This window comes from Acinonyx jubatus, chromosome C2 (genome assembly GCF_027475565.1).
Source record: "Acinonyx jubatus isolate Ajub_Pintada_27869175 chromosome C2, VMU_Ajub_asm_v1.0, whole genome shotgun sequence".
Taxonomy (NCBI): Eukaryota; Metazoa; Chordata; class Mammalia; order Carnivora; family Felidae; genus Acinonyx; species Acinonyx jubatus.
The window spans coordinates 134,675,192-134,696,409 of NC_069384.1; the positions used below are offsets into that span (position 1 = coordinate 134,675,192).

The 21,218-nt window shown below is 47.2% G+C and overlaps 1 protein-coding gene across 5 annotated transcripts in view; it reads left to right on the forward strand.

Moving 5' to 3' along the window:
* Positions 1-894: 894 nt before the first annotated feature.
* Positions 895-21,218, forward strand: part of KAT2B (lysine acetyltransferase 2B) — a 103,215-nt gene continuing 82,891 nt past the window's right edge. Inside the window, exon 1 of one of the 5 annotated variants that reach the window (XM_053221508.1) lies at positions 895-1,242. In XM_053221508.1, the coding sequence (XP_053077483.1) occupies positions 937-1,242 (306 nt within the window). In that variant the 5' untranslated portion in view covers positions 895-936. Of the gene's footprint in view, positions 1,243-1,371; positions 2,402-21,218 lie in introns of those variants that run through there. The other 4 variants (XM_053221507.1, XM_053221509.1, XM_053221506.1 and 1 more) reach the window with 4 other exon arrangements.

Here is a 21,218-nt window from a genome sequence, read left to right on the forward strand (position 1 = left end):
CCCCCCTCTGGCAGACGGGATCCAGGAATTGCTATAGGAAGAAAGCGTTCTTAATTAAAAAAAAAAAAAGTTGCACAGAAAAGTATTTAAAAAGAGAAATAGAAAACATTACGCCTTTATTTTGGTGACTTAGTAACAAAGAAAAGGATTAGCTTGGACGGGTTCTTTTCAAAAATATTTTTTTTTCCTCTGGCTCCCGCTAGGGTGGAGGAAGTTGTCTCCGTTCGGAGAGTGTGGAATAGAGTGGAAGAACAAATGACTGGGACGCTCTGCCTCGTTGGGGAGAGCGGGGGACAGCCGGGGGCGGGGGCGGGGGGGGGGGAGGCCGCCGAGACAGAGGAGGCCAGCAGGTGCCTGCGCTCCAACCCCCTACCCCCACCCTCACCCCCTCCCTCATCCTCACCCCGAGCTTGGCCTCGCCCCCTGGCGGGCGAGCGCTCGGTGCCGAGCAGCGGGGGTGGGGGGCGCAAACCCCGCGGGCAGCGGGAAAGAGGCCGAGGGGGGCTGCCGGGGCCCGACAGGCACGGAGAGGTCGGCACCCGTCGGCACGCACCCTCAGCCCGCAGCCCGCAGCCCCAGGAACATGTCCGCGGCCGGCGCGCGGAGCGGAGCCCCGGGGAGGAGGACCGGGGGAGGGCGTGTGCGGCGGCGGCGGCGGCGGCGGCGGCAGCGGAGCCGCTAGTCCCCTCCCTCCTGGGGGAGCAGCTGCCGCCGCCGCCGCCACCATCAGCGCGCGGGCCGCGGCCGGAGCGAGCCCGGCGAGCGGCGCGCGCGGGGGAGGGCGGGGGCGGGGAGGGGGGGGTGGGCGGAGGGGGCGGGAGGGCGTGGGGGGAGGGTCTCGCTCTCCCGGCGACCAGAGCCCGAGAGGGAGACCCTGGCGGCGGCGGCGGCGGCGGCGCCTGACACTCGGCGCCTCCTGCCGTGCTCCGGGGCGGCATGTCCGAGGCTGGCGGGGCCGGGCCGGGCGGCGGCGGGGCAGGGGCCGGGGCAGGGGCCGGGCTCGGGGCGCTGCCCCCGCAGCCCCCCGCGCCGCCGCCCGCGCCGCCGCAGGGCTCCCCGTGCGCCGCCGCCGCCGCCGGGGGCTCGGGCGCCTGCGGACCGGCGACGGCAGTGGCGGCGGCGGGCACGGCCGAAGGACCGGGAGGCGGCGGCTCGGCCCGTATCGCCGTGAAGAAGGCGCAACTGCGCTCGGCCCCGCGGGCCAAGAAACTGGAGAAACTCGGAGTGTACTCCGCCTGCAAGGTACTCCCTCGCCGCTCCCGGGCCGCCGAAGGGTGGGGGGGCTGGGGCCCAGCCCGCGGGACCCTCGCCCCCTCCCCCTCCCCCTCCCCCTCCCGCCCCCGTCTCCCGCCTCCCGCCTCCCGCCTGGGGCCGCTGCACCGCGGAAGTGCTGCTGTCGCCCGCGCCCAATTAGCTTCTTCTCGGACGAGAGTCCTGTTGGGTTGGACGGAGGGGATCGCCGAGACCCGGAGCCTTTCATTCTTCCCCCTTGGAAGGAGTTGCCTCTGCGTCTGCGCTCCTGGGCTGCCCTGGGGCTTTGTTGCTCTGTAGGAGCTCGCCTGAGGCACCTTCCAGAGAGGGGAGCAGCGCTTACTAAGTGGCGGGCGCCCCGGGGCCGAGGAGACACCCACCGGGGGCGTCTGAGAGCCCTCTCTTCTCCCGTCTTCTCCCCGTGCCCCGTTGGGAGGAACTGGGTGGAAGGGGTGAGAGTGAATTAGGCTCCAGGACTCCGGCGCTTTGGAAGATCGAAGGGGCGGAACGCGCTGGATGGCGATGTGGGCACAGCCCGAGGCGAGGGTCCGGGAGCTCCCAACATACTAGGCTGAGGGCGGAGGCGGTGCTGCGCGCGGTGACAGCCCCGTCATTATTGTATTATTACTTGTTTCGTTAAAACGCTGTCCCAGCTGCTCGAGGTGTAAACAGGATTTGGCAAGGTGACAGCCGGGCGCAGCGGGCACCACTGCTCAGGTTGAGGACACGCCTTTCTTGCCATCCCCTCTCCATCCCTGCTCTCGGCACCCTATTGCCCCTTAGCTGCAGATCCAGATGTGGGCGCCGCGCTCCCGGGGTGGGAGGCTTGCCCGAGGCCGCGGGGCAGGCTGGCCCTGCGCTGTCAGCAGCGGCTTTGTTTTGACAGGGTGACAGCTGAGGGGGGCGGGGACTTGGCCTTGTCAGCTCCTGCGGCCTGTGGCTGAGGCGGGGAAGAGACACACTCACACCTCCCATGTATCTCTCCCGCCTGCTGCAAACAGGGTCAAGTTCCCAGATTCCAGATTCCCACAGCCAAGCTGCAAGGGCCACTTTCTGAATTTTAATGTAAAGATTATTAATCCTGCTGGAACCTCTCTCCACAGCGATGCTGTTTTTAGTATTTACTGGAGTTTCTCAACTGCAGTGGAAGGTCTCTGCCTACCCCTTTTCCCACACCGTTCCCATCCTCACGTATATGTTGAATGCCTACTGTGTACCCTGTATTGGTTTAATAAGTATTTGTTGAGTGAATGTAGGATGTAGCCTAGTGCTTCTCAAACTTTGAGGTGCATAGGAATCACCTGGGGAGCTGTTAAAATGCTGATTCTGAATCAGGGTGGAGATGTCTGCGATTCTAACAAACTCTCAGATGATGTGATACTAGTCCAGTGGCCACACGCCAAGCAGCAAGGCCCCAGTTCAGACCTGGGTGATTTATTATTAATCGCTTTTGGATTCAGTCAAGAAGGCAAACTGTCTTCCTCTGAGGTCAATACATGGTTGGTATTTAGAAAGGACTATAAAGAAGATAGAGGGGCGTATGCTTCTAAGAAAGGTGAAGGGCCAGGAGGTGGTTACAAAGGGCATTAGGCGAAGCGAGATCTGTGCCTGGAATCGAAAACAAGGTCAGTTACCTGGTGGACTTGAGGTTCTGCAGCCAGTGTGGGTTCATGGAGTAAGTGTCAGTTCAGCGTTTCTGTCCCCGCATTTTACCGTGTTCACTTCATGAATCCCTTCTCTCCCTGCTGCCTGCTCTTGCCTTAACGCCCGAAAACTTCCCAGAAGTTTTGGTCCCCAAACCATGAGCGTAGGTTATGTGCCCTGCATTGATATTTTTGATCCTTTCAAACTTCTGAAGAGTGAGATGTAGCAGCTTTTCTAAAGTTTGTGATTTGAGTGTTTCATGTTCTCATTCACGACCAAACTTTGGGGAAGGGAAGGCTTCTCATTAAAGGCCTCTTTTTTCTGCTCCCGGGAGACTCTGAAAGTGTCTATTTTTATTTGCTCATTCATTCGATAAATACTTAGAGGGGTCCCAGCTCGGTGCCAGGCTTTGTGCTCGATGCTGGGGCTGTGGTACCCAGAATGTGTCCTTCTGGAGCTGCTGAGGGAGTGTGTGTGCATGGGCACATGCACGTGCATGCATATGTTGGAGGCCGGGGGAGGTGTGCAGTGAACCATTCACAGCGAAGTAAAAAAAATTGCTTTCTTAGTTTTTTGTTGGAACTCAGAGGAGGGCAGTTCATGGGCTGGCATGGGTGGGGTAGGAATGGCTTCCTGGAGGAAGTGTCAGTGGGTGCTAAGGACTCTTGGCAGTGCAGGGTGGGGTGATGTGAAGCTTCTTGAAGAGGAGAAACTGAAAGCACTTGTGAAAGCTTGGAGCTGGGCCAACGGGAGCTTGCGCTGCATTGGCTGAGGCCACCAGGTTGGGGGGCATTGTATGTGGCCCCAGGAATCCAGGAATCTTCACCAGGGGAGTAACAGTCTTTCAGATTTGCCTTTCTTTTTTCTTTTTTAACTGTGCTTGGTTGGGTGTGAGGGGAGTGTGAGAGAGCAGTTCTGTGGTTCTTTCTCAGCTTGTCTCTACCCTCACATAAGAAAGCCCCAAAAGGATTCCCCTCTACCTTTTGTCACTGACGGCCCCTTGGCAAGTTGGAGGGAGTAGAGAGGTGAGAGAAGGAGGAGGGACCTGGAAAGGGATGAATAGTTTACTGGGGGCTGTTAAAAGAAAACCAGGTCCCAGACCTGATAAAATATCTGGCCTTTAAACTTCACAAACGAAACAGAAGGAGGAGGGAGCTAGTTCACAGCCCTGGTGGTATGCCACACCCTGGAGAGAAGAAAAAAGAAGAAACAAACAAACTTGTTTTGCAGGATCCAGGGTAGAGTTCTTTGAACTATGTTCTGGCAAAGGTTGCTTCAGAGACTCTCTTTGCTCCTGTGTGACACGGGAGTGTGATCATTAAAAATGTAGATCTGACCACATTATATCTCTACTTGGGACCTTTAATTTCTCTTTGCTGGGGTCCACGAAGCCCAGCACGGCCTGACCGCTGCTAAGTCTGGCTCCTTTTCGGGGCCTTGCACCCGTGGTTTCCTTCTACCCCAGGGCCTTTGTACACACTGTTTACTGGTACTGAAAGCTTCACTTTCAAATTAATTCCCAACTCTTCTTGCAGATCTCACATTCCTTGTATTTCTTTTACCTCCCCCCCCCACCTTGGGCCAGCCTTCCCATTATAAATTGTTTGGAACCCCCTTGTGTATACCTTTCCTTCCTAGTGCTTTTATCACAATATTTAATTGTGTGATTATTTGATATGTGTTTGTCTCTGAATAGATTCTAACTGATGTGGTTACTGACTGGATGAATGAATTAGAGAAGAGAAAACAGAGGAAATGATTAGCTCTTACGGATGGAAGTAGTGAAATTTTAGCCTGACTTCTTCTTGACGGTGGGGTAGAGGGGATTCTTTCATGTAGGACATTTCTAGGTATCTCACAGGTGTTCTCAGGACTGGGTTTTTAGTGTTATAAAATAAACTGAAGTAAATTTATGAGTAGCCCAAATCTAAATCTCCTTGAATTTAAGTATTATTTATCTACTAAAAAAAAAAAAAAAAAAAAAGGAAAGAAAAAAATATCCCACTGACTCTTCCTAATGGAATAGGGCACTTTTTCAGGAGAGGAGTCAGTATAGTGGCCAAGAGCCTGTGCTTGTGAGTTCAGACTAATTGGAGTTCAGATTTCAGGATATCCAGCTGCGTGACCTTGGACAAGCCTCCACTTCCTTGTCTGTAAAGTAGGAATAATAATACCACCTCTTTGCATAACAGGGAGGATTTAAAGTGGGCTAATATGTCTGAGGCATCCAGATGGGTGTCTGGTCCTGGTAAGCCCCTCCTGCAGCTCAGTTTGGGCATATGCTGTTAACGTGGACGTCAGGAAAGAACACGGGGCTTAGAGGTATCTCCAATCTCAGCTCTGCCTCTGTGTGATCCTGGCCATAAGTCATTTGGTTTTTCTCTGAGCCTTGATTACTTCCAAAGTTCCTAGAACCTAAAAGTGTTGGATTAATGCTGGCTAATGGCAATGGCCGAGTTGTCTGTCGGCCCCGGTGGCCACAAAGCATTTATGGAGAACCCAGTTGCTTTGATTTCTGGGCTGACTGCCATACTTGGAGAGTGACACGGGCTGTAAAATTAGGCTTCACTTAAAAAATAATGGTTTGTAATCTAAAAGTAACACTGCTTGTAGAATATGCAGAGGGCAGAGGCAGAGAAAAATTGTCCTGCGTTGGCCAGGAACTGGTGCTTGGGGCCCTAGAACAAGCCCTAAAGTTGGGGAGAGCCCCCAACGCTTTTGTGTCTGTCAGTCGCTCCCACAAAGAGCAAATTTCTTTTTCAGCTGCAACATCTAGAGCAGCGGCCCTTACCTAGGAGCTATTTTGCCCCCCAGGGGATACTTGGCGGTGTCTGAAGACATTTTTGGTCATTGTTACCGTGAGGGAGGAAGTGCTACAGGCAGCTAGTAAGTAGAGGCCAGAGATGTTACTGAGCATCTCACTTCGCACAGGACAGACCTGCACAACAATTATCGGGCCCCAAATGACAGGGCCAAAGCTGAGGAACTCTGTTCTAAAGGAAAATTATATTGACCCATAATACCTGTAAATACATTTGCAGCCTAGGAAACATTAATGCTTTTAAGGTTAATTTGAATAGCACTTGAAACCTGAAAAACCTCACTCTGCGAATCATGGGGCATATTTCTAAACAGCTTTATTGAACTATAATTTATAGATCACAAAACTCACGGGCTGTAAGTGTGCAGTCAGATGCTTTGGGGTAAAGTTATATAGTTGTGTATCCATCATTACAGTTCATTTTTTTTCCCCCGTGACTACAGTTCAGTGTTAAAAGCCTTTCGTCTCCCTGAAAAGTTTCTTCCCCCGGGCACCTTTTTAAGGTGATATTTTGTGTTAATTCATAGTTCGTAAACAGAAACCAAATTAGAAATATCCTTTTGGAGACTCAACGGGTAAGTAGCATTATGATAGCAAAGCAGAAAACATGGAAGGGTGTAGCTATAATGTTTACATCTATAGCACATGATTATTTCACATGTGGTAACTTCTCTAAGAGGCGGTGTCATGGAGCCAGGCACACATAGGAAAAATATTTCAATTGGCAGGCACAATATAAAAAGCCCTAGAGAAAGATGACCAAATTTAATTGTTTCCTCATAAACTTTCAGGGAAGATGGAAATTCAAGCCCGCAAAGCCTTCAGATTGCAATTTGCAGTTTTATGTAACTGAGAAAGTTGTTTATAGGGCAAAAGAGAACGTTTTGTTTCAGGAAGCATGTGCTTACACATAGCATTTTGTGATGCAGTGCTGGTGTATTGTTTTTTGTTTGTTTGTTTGTTTGTTTGTTTTTAAACTACTGAGCAGATTTAAACCTGGCCACATAGGCGGGATTTAATTCTGTTTCTATCAGTTGCATCCACAGGTCTAACCCGTCGTGGGGAACGTCTAGGTGGAAACATACGGTTTCACATGAGGTCCCTCGGAACAATCAGAACATGTGCTTCTCACATGAAAGATCTGGATACTCCGTGCAGTGCCAATAAAACTTGGATTTCCAAGGCTCGGTGGCCTCTGATTTAGTTGGTTTGTCTCCGCGAGAGGAAGGTAGTTATTTAGGAACAGTTGTCAGTGGTGTCTTACTCTTAATGGTTTCCTGCTGCTAATCTGATTCCAACACAAAGGCACCTGTGGCAGAGTCGTGGGCGTGCTTCCTATTCTGCGCGCTGCCTGGAGGAAACGTGGAGAATGCTCTTCCCTCACCCTCCGTGCCGGGCACGATGGGGCAGCCACTTCAGGGTCTTGGGTTTCAGTTTCCCTGGTGGTGAAGCGGGAGTCAAGTTGGCACCTCATCGACGTGAGGATGACATAGTTTTAGCGTATGTGAAAGTTCTTGGGATACAGGCGTTCCGCCTACGTCTATTTTATTTTACTTTTGGAAACTTTCCCTTGGTATCAGCAGTTGTGTTGATAGTGTTTTGCCGAAGTGTTATGCCTCGTGTCATTTGATTCTTCTGCCTGGGGCAAGAGGAAGGTTAAGGAAGGTCATTTTACTCGCGGAGAACCGAGACCCAGAGGTTAAGCAGCTTCTTGGGAGCAGCGGCGGTTGCTCAGGGAAGAGCCAGCCCACGCAGATTTTCTTTCCAGCGCAAAAGAGATTTTGCGTCCTCTTTCCAGACTTTCTTGTGGGGTGGAGGGGATGGTGTTCTGAATCTCAGTGGTTTACAGAGAGGATTTCGTTTTAGGCGTTCGATTGCTCTCGCTTGACATTTATTGTTACTCCTATTGAGAGTATGTTCAAAGGCTTTTCTAGTTCATTGAAACCGTGCAGGCCATAAAGCAAACAAAATAAAGTGTTCTTTATTACTGGCCTAGGGCAGACCGATGCATGCCCTTGATTGTTTTAAAGCTGACAGTCAAGAATGGTCACTGTGCTGGCCCATTACAATTCCTTGTTGAAGGAAGATGAAAGTGATACCTACTCAGGCTGTAGAAGGTTCCAGATGTGTCAGAGAGGTAAGGAACGGACTGTCCGGGACATTTAGACGTCCCCAAATAGCTCTGCAGAGGACTGCACACACAGCAGTGTTTCAGTACAATTCAGAAGCAAGTCATTTTTTGTACCTTTTACTTTTATTATGCAGACAGTAAAGTGCTCATATCGCAAGCATACAGCTTGATGAATTTGTGTGTAGGCACACAGCCATGCAGCTGCCATCCAGATAAAGCTGGAGAGCATTGCCAGCACTTCTGAGGGCCCCCTGGTGCCTCCTCCCCACCTCTGCTCACCCTTATTCTGACTTTTATTACTAGAGATTACTTTTGCTTTTCTTAAACTTGACATAAATGGAATCACATGGTATGAATTCTTTTGCATCTGGCTTTTGTCACTCACAGGATGTCTGGGAGCTGTATCCATGTTGTTGCATATAGGAGTAGTTTGTAAAGACATTTTTATTTATTATTATTATTTAAGTTTATTTATTTATTTTGAGAGAGAGAGAGGAGGAGAGGCAGAGAGGGAGAATCCCGATCAGTGCAGAGCCTGATGTGAGGCTCAAACCCATGAACCATGAGATCATGACCTGAGCCAAAATCAAGAGTTGGACACTTAACTGAATGAGCCACCCAGGTGCCCCAAGACACATGTTTTTAACCTAAAAATAAGTTTAAAAATTGTCAGCCATTTTCAGGATGGAAGTCATTGGATGTGGACAACTTCATAAAATGAATTTTAATTAAATCTTCAAAAGATGGGAATTTGATATTCCAGAATTTAGCATATGTGAAAGTTCTTGGCATATAGGGAAGAACGCATGAGGGCAGAAATGGGGAAAAGTAACCAAGGAGGAGGGCGCCTGGGTGGCTCAGTCAGTTAAGTGTTCGACTCTTGATTTCAGCTCGGATCACCATCCCAGGGTTTGGGGGATCGAGCCCTGCGTTAGGCTCTGTACTGACTGGGCTGCCAGAGCCTCCTTGGGATTCTCTCTCTCTCTCTCTCTCTCCCTCTCTCCCTGTCTCTCTCCCCTCTTTCTTTGCCCCCTCCTCCATCCTCACACACATGCGCGCTCTCTCTCTCTCTCTCAAAATAAAAAAAAAACAAAAAACAAAAAAAACACAAACAAAAAAAACAAAACCAAGGAGGGCTGTAGATAAGCATTGGGATGAAGGAGGAACAGAATGCTGGGGAGGTGGGTGCTGGGGGCCTGTGATGTCACAGCTGCTGGAACAGCCAGCCTGCATACTTCCTTCTCCTCTGGAATCTGTAGTGGTGAGTCCTTACTGGTAAATACCCCTGGGAAGTCTTGCTGTCACCCATCCTTGGTTCTGAAAGATATCTAGAGTTGTACGTTGTATCCTGCAAGCCATGCAGAACCATGGTGGGAGCTGTGGCAGGGTTTCTAGAAGGCTGGCCAGAACCCAGCACATAAAGCTCCAGTAGGCATTGACACCTCTGTTGTGTTATTGGCCAAGGGGATGGAAATGCAGGAAAGAGATCATTTTCCTTCATACTGGAAGTGTGTGCTAAGACCACTAAAGGCCCCCTTCTCTCTAGGAGTGTAGTGAGGAACGCTGATTACTCTGTAGCCCCACACAGTTTTGGCATAGCAACTCATCCTTGAAAACTCATATGAAATATGCAAGCTTATTATTTCATGGAATCATATGGACTATCCACTTATAAAGTAATGTTTTCTGTAATTGATGTATTTAATTGTTTTTTAATCTTTATTTATTTTTGAGAGAAAGACAGAATGTGAGCAGGGGAGGACCAGAGAAAGAGGGAGACACAGAATCCAAAGCAGGCTCCAGGCCCGAAGCTGTCAGCAAGAGCCTGACGGGCTCGAACTCACCAACTGTGAGATCATGAGCTGAGCCGAAGTCGGACACTCAACCAACTGAGCCACCCAGGCGCCCCTGTGATTGATGTATTTAACACAACAGAATTTTTTACGTTTTTACTTGTGTGCACATGTACATGGGGGTGTTATAACTAATGCTGTTTGTTTATTCTACATTTATTTCCATGGGCTGCTTTAGATTTCTGCTTAGGTAGCTCCCGTCTAAATTCCTTATGACAATTCATCACTTTTCATCACAATTGAAATAGAATTGAATCTTTATAATATTGAATTGCTTTCATCTCTGGCATTTAGTTATGCATGCTGATACCCCTTGCATTGCACACTTTTCTTCTCCAGGTATTGGTGTGGCTTGTTGTCAAACCTCATTCTGGTCTGTTATTCAAATGCCAACTTTTCAGAGAAGCCTTCCTGACCACCCCCACCCCCCCATCCCCCGCCAAATACAGCAGCACCCCATCACTCTGTAAGGTTACCTGTTTTGCTTTTCTTTTCCTCATTTTTCAACACTTGGAAATACATATTGTTTACTTTGTGACAATAGAAGTTCCATGAAGCAGGGACTTTGGTTCACTTTGTATTCCAGTTCCACTGACTATGCCTTGCACATAGTAGGTGCTTAATACATATTTGTTAACTAAATGGGTAATTTCGTGTTCACAGCGAATTTCATATTCACAGGCTTCATGAGACTGGAAGAGGGGAGATTGTGTGTAGAGACAAGGCAGCTGAAGCTCAGAGAGGTTTAGCAACTCCCGCGAAGCTGTGTGGTCGCCGGGCTGGAACAGCATCTTCTGACTCTGTTGCTAAGTGTGGTCCCTGGTGAGCTTACAGTTAGACCTGATGACATAGGCAATACTTGTCAGATGGCCTGGGCTTCTGTTGTAAGACGAGCAGGGAGAGTCACACCCACCATGAATCCTTTTCTGAGAGGATGATGTGAACTTCTTTGACCACCGTCTCCTCTTCTGCAAGTTAGAAGTCAGTTCTCAAAAGTGTGTTGTGAGTATCGTGAGACCAGCGAGTTAAAACCTATGAAGTGAGAAAAAGGCCCGACCACATATTCTAAAAGTCTATACTGTGTTAGTGAACGAAAAAAAAATCACCTACAAAGGCATGTTTTCTTTCTTTTTTTTTTTTATTGTTTATTTTTTGTGGGGGAGAGGGGCAGAGAGAGAGGGAGACACAGAATCTAAAGCAGGCTCCAGGCTCCGAGTGCTCAGCACAGAGCCCCACGTGGGGCTTGAACCCAGGAACTGTGAGATCGTGACCTGAACCGATGTTAGATGGTTAACTGACTGAGCCACCCAGGCACCCCCAAAGGCATGTATTCTAACTACTGTTTATATTTTTGTTGTTTTGCTGCCTACTTAAACTAAAGGCTACAGTCGTCTTTCTTTAATTTGTTCTTCTGTTTGTACCAGAAGCACAGACACAGGGTTTATTACTTTTTAAATCAGGAGGTGAATACATTTATTTTGCATCAAGTGTGAATAATATCTTTAATGATCCATTTGGAGGGATACATCACCTAACCTTAGGAGGAGGCTTTGAGTAACCCCTTCAGTCACCTCAGGCAGGACATACGAGGATCCTTCCATTAGTTCTATGCCCTCCTAAAAAGTCCCCATCCGTTGCATGCTCTTGGTCTGTGCAGCCCTCTGTGAGGCTTCTGTGGTATGCAGGAGATTCCAGAAGTACAGGGATGAGACCTGAGTAGTATCATAGTGACTGAAGGTGGCAGCTCTAATTTGCATCAGCTCTAACAAGCTGGTGTCGAAACTGGATGGCAGAATGCCAATGAAGTCAAGGTCAGCATACTTTGAAATAGCAAAGTGAGTCATGTAACCCGGGATTTGCACATACCCATAGGACTACCTGACTCACCCCACCTCCAGGGGGACACGTCCATGAGTATTGTTAGGTACCTGTGCCCAGGCTCTGTCCTGGTGGGCGGTGAGTGACAAAGGAAGTGAAAGCCACAAGGAGCCTCACATCTTGCTGGGGAGACAGATATGGAGGGAAAGAAAAATTCAAGTGAATAATCAAGCATGAAGTCAGTGCAGAGAAAAACCATGATAAGCTGGGGGCAGCTGGAAGTGTAGGAGAGGCTCAGCCTAGGTGGAGTGGACGATATAAAACAGCAGAGAAACAAAAGTGAAGGGGGCAGGACATCAGAGTGGTTTGGAACGTGCACCTAGGCAGCAGACTGCCTGGGTTTGAATGCTGAAATGCTGCTTTCTCGCTGTGTGAGCAGGGGGAGATTACTTACCCTTTACAAGCCTCAGATTGCATAGCTGAATATGGAGAGTGTGATTTTGTCAACTTTATCCATTCATTCAACAAACTGTTACATCGTGTGCCAGGCATTGATTTAGATGCTGGGGATACAGTGACAGATGGGTTTTTATTCTTGCAGAGCTTGCTTTCTGGTAGCAGAAGCAGACAGTAAACAAGAAAATAACAGAAAGTGGTAAGTGCCACACAGAGAATGAAAACAGAGAAGTAAATGAGAGTGCCTGGGGAGTCCTTCTGACATGTGCCCATGAAGGTCTCTCAGTGGATGGGACAATGTCTGGGGCCTGAATGATAACAAGAAGCTTGGGGGTGGGGACAGTATGTGTGTGTGTGTGTGTGTGTGTGTGTGTGTGTAGAGGATGCCAGGTGGGGAGTGCACAGACTCTGGGGGGAGAAATGGCTTGGTATGCTCAAGGGTAGCCAGGTGACCCTTGTGGGTAGATGGGGAGCAAGGGGGCAAGTGTAGGAGATGAAGTGGGAGAAGTAGATGGGGCCAGATGGCCAAGTGCATATAATTTTCACACAGTGAAATGATCTGATTTCCGCTTCTTTTTAAAAAAAATGATATAGCTCGCTTGCTCTTCCAAACTTCCCTCCTTCCTTCCTTCCTTCCTTCCTTCCTTCCTTCCTTCCTCCCTCCCTCCCTCCCTCCCTCCCTCCCTTCCTTCCTTCCTTCCTTCCTTCCTTCCTTCCTTCCTCTTTCAAGAGAGCACAGGTGAGAGAGGAGCAGAGAGGGAGAAAAGCGTGTTCACCTGAAGCAGGGCTCGAGCTCACCTGAGGCAGGACTCGAACTCATGAACCATGAGATCATGACCTGAGCCCAAGTCAGATGCTTAACTGACTGAGCCACCCAGGTGCTCCCCATTTCCATTTCTGATACTTTCAACAAATGCATATCAAGACCCAGAACATTTTTTTTTTTTAGTTTTTTTTTAATGTTTTTATTTATTTTTGAGACAGAGAGCATGAGCAGGGGAGGGGCAGAGAGAGGGGGAGACACAGAATCAGAAGCAGGCTCCAGGCTCTGAGCACAGAGCCCGACACGGGGCTCAAACTCATGAACAGTGAGATCATGACCTGAGCCGAAGTTGGATGCTCAACTGCCTGAACTACCCAGGCGCCCCCCAGAACATTTTAATCACCCTAGGAAGTTCCCTTCTCCTTGCCACTCAAATTCCTCACTATCAGAAGCAACACTGATCTACTTTGTATCATGATATATTAGTTTTGATATTCCAGAATGTCATATAAATGAAGCCACACAGTACATCCTGTTCTACGTTCAGTGTAGTTTTTTTGAGATTCATCTGTGTTGCATGTATCAGTGATTAATTTCTTTTTATTGCTGAGAGGTGCTCGACTGTATGGATGAACCAGTTTGCTTATTCATTTACCTGTTGATGGGTTGTTTCAGATGGATTCAGATAAGATTTTCATTTTAAAGCATCTCCTTGGGCTGTTTTGGGAAAAATAAAGTGTGCAAGAGGAAGAAAAGAGGGCCAGTTGAAGTTGCTGCAGGGTTAGGTATAAGTGGGATGGTGGCTTATGATGGGGGATGGCAGTGGAGGGGGTAGGAATAGACATTTTGGGCAATACTATGAATTCAGAGGCAGCGGGACTTGATTTGTTGGGGGATGGTGGTGAGGAGGAGACAGAAATGAACTTGATGTCTAGGCTTTTAGCCTGAGCAATGGAAAGGATGGTAGTTCCGTTTACCAGCTTGGGCAAGACTATGAGAGAGGCAGGTTTGGAGCGGAGAAGAGTCCTTTTTCTGGATGTGTTTAGTCAGGTGAGTCTTTTAGTAGTCAAGTGTTGTCTTGATAGTAAAATGAGGTAATCCACTTAGTTTGCTTTAGTATCTGGAATATTCTAATTGCTCAAAAAAATGGTAGTTACTGTTACAGTTAAAAGCAGAGCTAAATAATAACTACTGATCTTAAAGAGGTCGGCCAAATTGGAGGAAAAGGAAAAACAAGTACACAGAAATAGTGGGAAATAGGATCCTTTCTTTGGGTGAAGAAGAAATCAGTTGATAGAAAGTCTTGAGTTTCAGGTAGAAAATTTTGGACTGAACTCATTAAATAAAAGTAAGTCTTTGCACTTTAAGAAGGAGGAGACCCGAGATATTTTAGAGTGCCAGAGAAAAGCTCTAGGTTTTGGTTTTGGCTCCCTGCTCCTTTGCCAGCTGGGGTAGCTCAGGCAAGCCACACCCCTTCTGTAAGCATTGAATTACTTGTCCTGTGGGATTATAGGGAGAGGAAAATAAGATGATGTAGGTGAAAATTGCCTTGGAAAGTATCAGGCAGAAGTGCTCGATGTTGTTAGATGGCATTTTATGTTATGTTCTTTTGAGAGAGCATGAGCAGGGGAGGGGCAGAGGGAGAGGGAGAGAGAATCTTAAGCAGGCTACACACTCAGCAGGGAGCTTGGTATCAGGCTCAATCCCACGATTCTGGGATCATGACCTGAGTCGAAATCAAGTGTTGGACACTCAACCGACTGAGCTACTCAGGTGCCCCAATTAGATGGCATTTTATTTATTTATTTTTTTTAAGTTTATTTTGAGAGAGAGACACACATGCTCAAGTGGGGGAGGGGTAGAGAGAGAGGGAGTGAGAGAGAATCCCAGGCAGGCTTTGCACCGTCAGCAGAGAGCCCGATTCAGGGCTCCATCTCAGGAACCATGAGATCATGACCTGAGCCAAAATCAAGAGTCAGATGCTTAACTGGCTGAGCCCCCCAGGCGCCCCAGATGGCATTTGAGAGTAGGCTGATGTGTCCGGTGCTTGTTAGATGGAGGAGGAGTGGGGATATACTGAAAGTGAGAAGAAAGCTCTTCCTTCTAACTGGCTATTAAAACCTTGACCCGGGGCCCTGCCCGTGAGAATGGAGAAGGTGCAAATCTGGGAGAGACTTGGAAAGAAGAATCAGACAGCCTTGGGTGAAGGCACTGAATGCAGATGTCCTAAGAAAAGGCAATGCCACTGGAGGGAATAGGCTAGTTGAAGAGGGGTGTTGGGGTTGAGGCCAAGCCTAATGCAAAGCTTACCGGGCAGAGATGCCAGGTGTGGGCAGTTGGGAATGCAGGCTGGAAGTTCTGCTTTGCAGGTTCGGCTGGTTATGTGGATGTGTGAGTCATCGGCCCAGATAACGACGGATACCATGAGAACGTGAGCTGTCCAAGGAGCAGTGTTTATGTATGGCACTGTTGGTTTTGCTCATCCCGGCTGACTTGGTGCTAGAACAACAGGCTGAAGAATGACAAATTCTATCTGTCAGCTGGTTGTCTGGCCTGCTCAGTGTCAGCCAAACAGTTTGACAAGTCTTTCCACTGTGTGGAAGACTGAGTTGTCGCTTTGGCAAGGTCACCAATAAAGTCTGAGATTGGTCCTGTGTATATTAAAAGAGGTTCCAGAGGTGCCTGGGTGGCTCAGTCGGTTAAGTGTCTGACTTTTTAAAAACATTTTTTTTAACGTTTATTTGCCTTTGAGACAGAGAAACAGAGTGCGAGCAGGGCAGGGGTAGAGAGAGAGGGAGACACAGAATCTGAAACAGGCTCCAGGCTCTGAGCTGAGAGCTCAGAGCCTGACATGAGGCTCGAACTCACCAGCCGTAAGATCATGACCTGAGCCGAAGTTGGCCCCCCAACCGACTGAGCCACCCAGGCGCCCCAGTGTCTGACTCTTAATCATGGCTTGGGTCATGATCTCATGGTTGTGAGATCAAGTTCCACGTCTGGTTCTGCACCAACAGCGTGGAGCCTGCTTGGGATTCTTCCTGACCCACCCCACCTCCCCTCTGCCCCTCTCCTGCTTACTCTCTCTCTCTCTCTCTTAATAAACAAACAAACATTAAAAAAAAAGTCTCAGTGATTGTTTGGGATTTAGGGTTCTGGGGCACCAGTTTCTTGGCCTTGGTGTCATTCAGGACCTCTTGAGGCCCTTCCATGGGTGATGTGTGTTTGGGTTGGTCCTGGAGACATGCCTCAGATGTGATGAAGAGTCTGGCCCATCCCTAGGCAATTTGGTAGCACTGGAGTCATTTAGTACCTTTTGAGATAATGCCTGAGGGTGTGAGCCTTTGATTCCGGCAGACCTGATTATTTAGCATAAAGAGGGCAGGCAGTTCCTGATTGAGCTCCAGCCCAGGCATAGGACTTCTTCCAGATGGCAAGGTCACGAAGGTTTTCTGTTGATGTTGGAGTAATCTTGAGAGCTTGGAAGAGGAGCGTCTGACTAGGGTGTTTATACCTAGGTCATTTCCTCATGACATATTTTCCATTCTCCTTGTGTATCCTTGACTACTCTTCAGTATTTGCTTTGTGTCCTTGTGACTTTCCAGACCCAAATGGCACTCTTCATTAAGGTCTTCAGAGATATTTCTCCCTGGATTGCCACACTGGTTATCTTTTCTCCCTTTCTACGTCTGTTTTTACTTTGAATTTCGGGCAAATTTGTCTTCTGAGGGAAGTCTCCCCCCCCACTACCACCTTCTTTTCACTTGTGCCAAAAGTACCCAGATTTGGGGGGCACCTGGCTGACTCAGTTGGTGGAGCATGTGACTCTTGACCTTGGGGTTGTGAGTTTGAGCCCCACATTGGGTGTAGAGATTACTTAAAATCTTAAAGAAAGCACCCAGATTTTTAAAATCCCAGTTTTAAGTCATAGCTTTATGGTGCCTGCTGGCCTTCCATGTACATCTGTGGGAGCTGGAAAGACTTTCACAGTGGAGAGAGAGTCTGTGTCCCCGAAAGGATTACCTAGCTATTTACAGTTTAATTGTGTATGAGAAGCTGAAGTTAATCCCGGGAAAAGAGGAAGGTATTAATACATGCATCAGACCACTTTGTCCTTTCAAGTCTTTGATACTCTAAGGGTGGTCCTCACTTGGGAACTTTTTCGGAATGCAGCATTTTAGGTCCCCACCCTAGGTTTACTGAATGAATCTGCATTTTAATGAGATTTCCTAGGTGATTCCTGAGCAGATTACAGTTTGGGAAGCACTGCTTGAAATCACGAGAGCATTATCCACATTGCTCCCAAAGCAGTTCACCTCCAAACTTATTGGGATCACTACGCCTTACAGAGACTCCAGGTGTTGTTTTTTAAAACAGGATTAAGAGATTTTTTTTCACAGTCACACATGCACCCCGTTGAGAGGAGAATCCAGGCAGCTCACGATGGAGGCACATGAAAATATTAGCCCTCTCACCTGTCCTCCTCCATCCTGGCTTTCACTACCTTTCCTTGTCTCCAGATCCAGAACGTGTCAGTCTCCCCCCCCCTCCCCCCCCCCCAAGACTGCACCGTGTTGTTTATACCACAGTTCAAGGAGGGGAACTCGATTCACTGTACAGAAATCCATTTGGATTCCTGTTAGGCTCGAATGAAGCTGTGAACATGCCAGAAAGTTGGATGTCAGCAAGTCAAGAGTGTTGGATGAGGGTAGCCCAAAAGAAGCACCAGCAATGTGGCTTTATTATTAGCAAGTTTTAATTGTTTCAAAGTCTCCATTCATTTTAAAAACAGGACAACCTACTTAAAGACGTATTCCCATCCTTTGCTGTTTCTCTTTTGCTGACAGATTCTGACAGTAGAGGTGTGGCCACCTAGACAACTAACTTCTTTTGCTTTTTTAGATCGGAGAAGGACAGAGATGGAGACCCCCATTTTCTGGTTTGTCTTTTGTTTTTTTCCCAAATGTAGCTTATTAAGCTTCTTTAATTTGTGAGGAGAAAACGTGCTTCAGTTTTGGGACACAGTTTGGTGAAACTTTCCAGAAGACCTGTATTTGAAGTGATAATTAGTTATTAGCAGTTCTTGCCTTTTTGAAAAACAACTTCAGTGAGATATAATTGGATGCCCTAAAGTCTCTGGTTTTAAGTGTACAATTCAATGACTTTTAGGAAATTGAGTTTTAGATTTCCATCTCCCCAGAAAGATCCTTGTGTCTATTTGCAGACAACCCCGTTTGCACTCCAGCCTCAGACTATATCTATTTATATCCTTCCTTCCTTCCTTCCTTCCTTCCTTCCTTCCTTCCTTCCTTCCTTCCTTCCTTCCTTCCTTCCTTCCTTCCTTCCTTCCGAAAGAGGGCGCAGGAGCAAGAGAGGGGCAGAGGGAGGGAGAGAATCTTAAACAGGCTTCCTGCTCAGTGCAGAGCCCAACATGGGGCTCGATCTCACGACCCTGAGATCATGACCTGAGCTGAAATCTAGAGTTGGACTCAACCTACAGAGCCACACTGGTGCCCCCAGACTAATCAACTTTCTAGATCTATAAATTTGCCTTTTCTGGACATTCATATAAATAGGATTATATAGTATGTGTCTGGCTTCTTAGCATAATGTTTTTGAGGTTCATTCATGTAGCATATATATATATATATATATATATATATATATATATATATATATATATCAGCATCTCAGTCTTTTTTTAATGCCAAATAATATTCCACTGTGTGGATATGCCATATTTTGTTTATGTATTCACCAGTGATGGATATTTGGATTCATTCTGCCTTTTGGCTAATTAATATGAATAATGTTGCTGTGGACATCTGTGTGCAAATCTTTGTGTGGATACATGTTTTCATTTCTCTTGGGCAGATACTTTGGAATAGGTTTGTTGGGCCATGTGGTAAATTTATGTTGAACTTAATTAAGTTGTGGTAAAATAAATCTTGCATAAAATTTACCATCTATAAAGAATGTTTTTGTGAACTTGGGTGTACAAATATTTCTTTAAGTTCCTGCTTTCAATTCTTTAAAATTGCTAGATCATATGGTAATTCTATTTTTAATATTTTGGGGAACTGTCATACTGTTTTTCATAGTGGCTGCACTGATTTTCCTTTCCACCAATAATGCACAAGGGTTCCTGTTTCTCTGCATCCTCACCAACACTGGTTCTGGTCAGTAGCCATCCTAATGAGTATGAGGGGGTAGGTATCTCATTATGGTTTTGATTTGTATTTCCCTAGTGATTAGAGATGTTGAGTGTCTTTTCATAGGCTTATTGACCATTTGTCTTTGGAGAAATGTCTGTTCAAGTCTTATCCCCTTTTGGGTTGTTTCTTCTTTGGTTGTTGAGTTGTAGGAGTTCTTTATAGCTTCTAGATATTACCCTTTATCAGGTATTTGATGGGCAAATATTTTTTTTTCATTCTGTAGGTTGCCTTTTCACTCGATTGATTGTGTTCTTTGATGCACAGAAGTTTTTAATTTTGATTAAGTTAAATGAAGCTATTTTTTTTAAATGTTCATTTTGAAAAAAAAAAAAGGGGGGGGCACCTGGGTGGCGCAGTCGGTTAAGCGTCCGACTTCAGCCAGGTCACGATCTCGCGGTCCGGGAGTTCGAGCCCCGCGTCGGGCTCTGGGCTGATGGCTCAGAGCCTGGAGCCTATTTCCGATTCTGTGTCTCCCTCTCTCTCTGCCCCTCCCCCGTTCATGCTCTGTCTCTCTCTGTCCCAAAAATAAATAAACGTTGAAAAAAAATTTTTTTTTAAATGTTCATTTTGGGTGAGAGAACTGGAGAGCAAGTGGGGTACGGGAAGAGAGAGGGAGAGAGAGAATCCCAAGCAGGCTCCCCACTGTCAGCACAGAGCCTGGCTTGGGGCTTGATCTCATGAATAGATAGATGAATACCTTTCTCCTACAGGATGGAATAGAATAGAGAGCCCAAAAATAAACCCTCACGTAAATGATCAAATGATTTCTGCCAAGACCAGTCAATGGAGAAAGGGCAGTTTTTTCAACAAGTGAGCTAGAAAAACTGGATATTAACTTGGAAAAGAATGAAGATATTGGACCCTTACCTTAAACCTGGGTGGCTCAGTCAGTTAAGCATTTGACTCTTGATTTCGGCTCAGGTCATGCTCTCATGGTCATGAGATCAAGCCCCAAGTAGGCTCTGCACCGAGCACAGGGCCTGCTTGGGATTTCCTTCTCACTCTCTCTGCCCCTCCCTTGCTCATGTACCCATGTGCACACTTTCTCTCTGAAAATAAGTAAATAAATATTAAAAAAAAAAAACAGGAAAAGCTTCATGACATCAAATATGGCAATAATTTCTGATATGACACCAAAAACACATGCAACAAAAGAAAAAATAGACAAGGGGTATCTTGGTGGCTAGTCAGTTAAGCATCTGAATCTTGATTTTGGCTCAGGTCATGATCTATGTTTAACTTTGTAAGAAACTGCCAAACTCTTTTCTACAGTGGCTACCATTTTACATCTCCTCCAACAATGAAGATTCCCATTTCTCTACATCCTTGTCAACATTTATCATTACCTGCTCTTCTGTTTTTTAATTTTGTTTTGTTTTTTAATTTTTAGAGAGTGTGAGCTGGGGAGAGGGGCAGGGGAAGAGAAAGAGAGGTCGAATCTTAGGCAGACTCCATGCCTAGTGTGGAGCCTGATCTGGGGCTTGATCCCATGACTCTGGGATATGACCTGAGTCAAAATCAAGAGACAGGTGCTCACTGACTGAGCCACCCAGGTGCCCCATTATTATTATCTGCTCTTTTGGTTGTAAGAGCAAGGTGTGAAGTTGTATCTAATAATGGTTTTGGTGTTGACTTTTAAACATTCTACTTTTGTCTCACCTGGAGTAGAGAGGTAGTAAAATAGAGTGAGGACCTCCGCACACAACCACAGGACCAGTTATTTGCCTCAATGTACCCAATGAGTGCTTCTGCAGGGTAGACTGAGAAAGTTCTGGCAAATCTCTTAACATCTTAGAGCCTCAGCTTTTTCTTCTGAATAGCGGGGATACGGGGCGCCTGGGTGGCGCAGTCGGTTGAGCGTCCGACTTCAGCCAGGTCACGATCTCGCGGTCCGGGAGTTCGAGCCCCGCGTCAGGCTCTGGGCTGATGACTCAGAGCCTGGAGCCTGTTTCCGATTCTGTGTCTCCCTCTCTCTCTGCCCCTCCCCCGTTCATGCTCTGTCTCTCTCTGTCCCAAAAATAAATAAACGTTGAAAAAAAAATGTTTGAATAGCGGGGATAATTAATACCTTCCTCCTACACGATGAGGTAAGAACAAGTATACAAGTGCTTTTTCTCATTTTAGGTGCTTAATACATGTTGGAGGCACAGGTTTACTCCATCAGTTTCCCTTCAGTGTGTTCTTGCTATGAGACATCCCTGTCACTGATTTAAGTTTTCCAGCAAATAGGACTTCCCAGTATTGTAAGCATGACTGAATCCTAGTCATC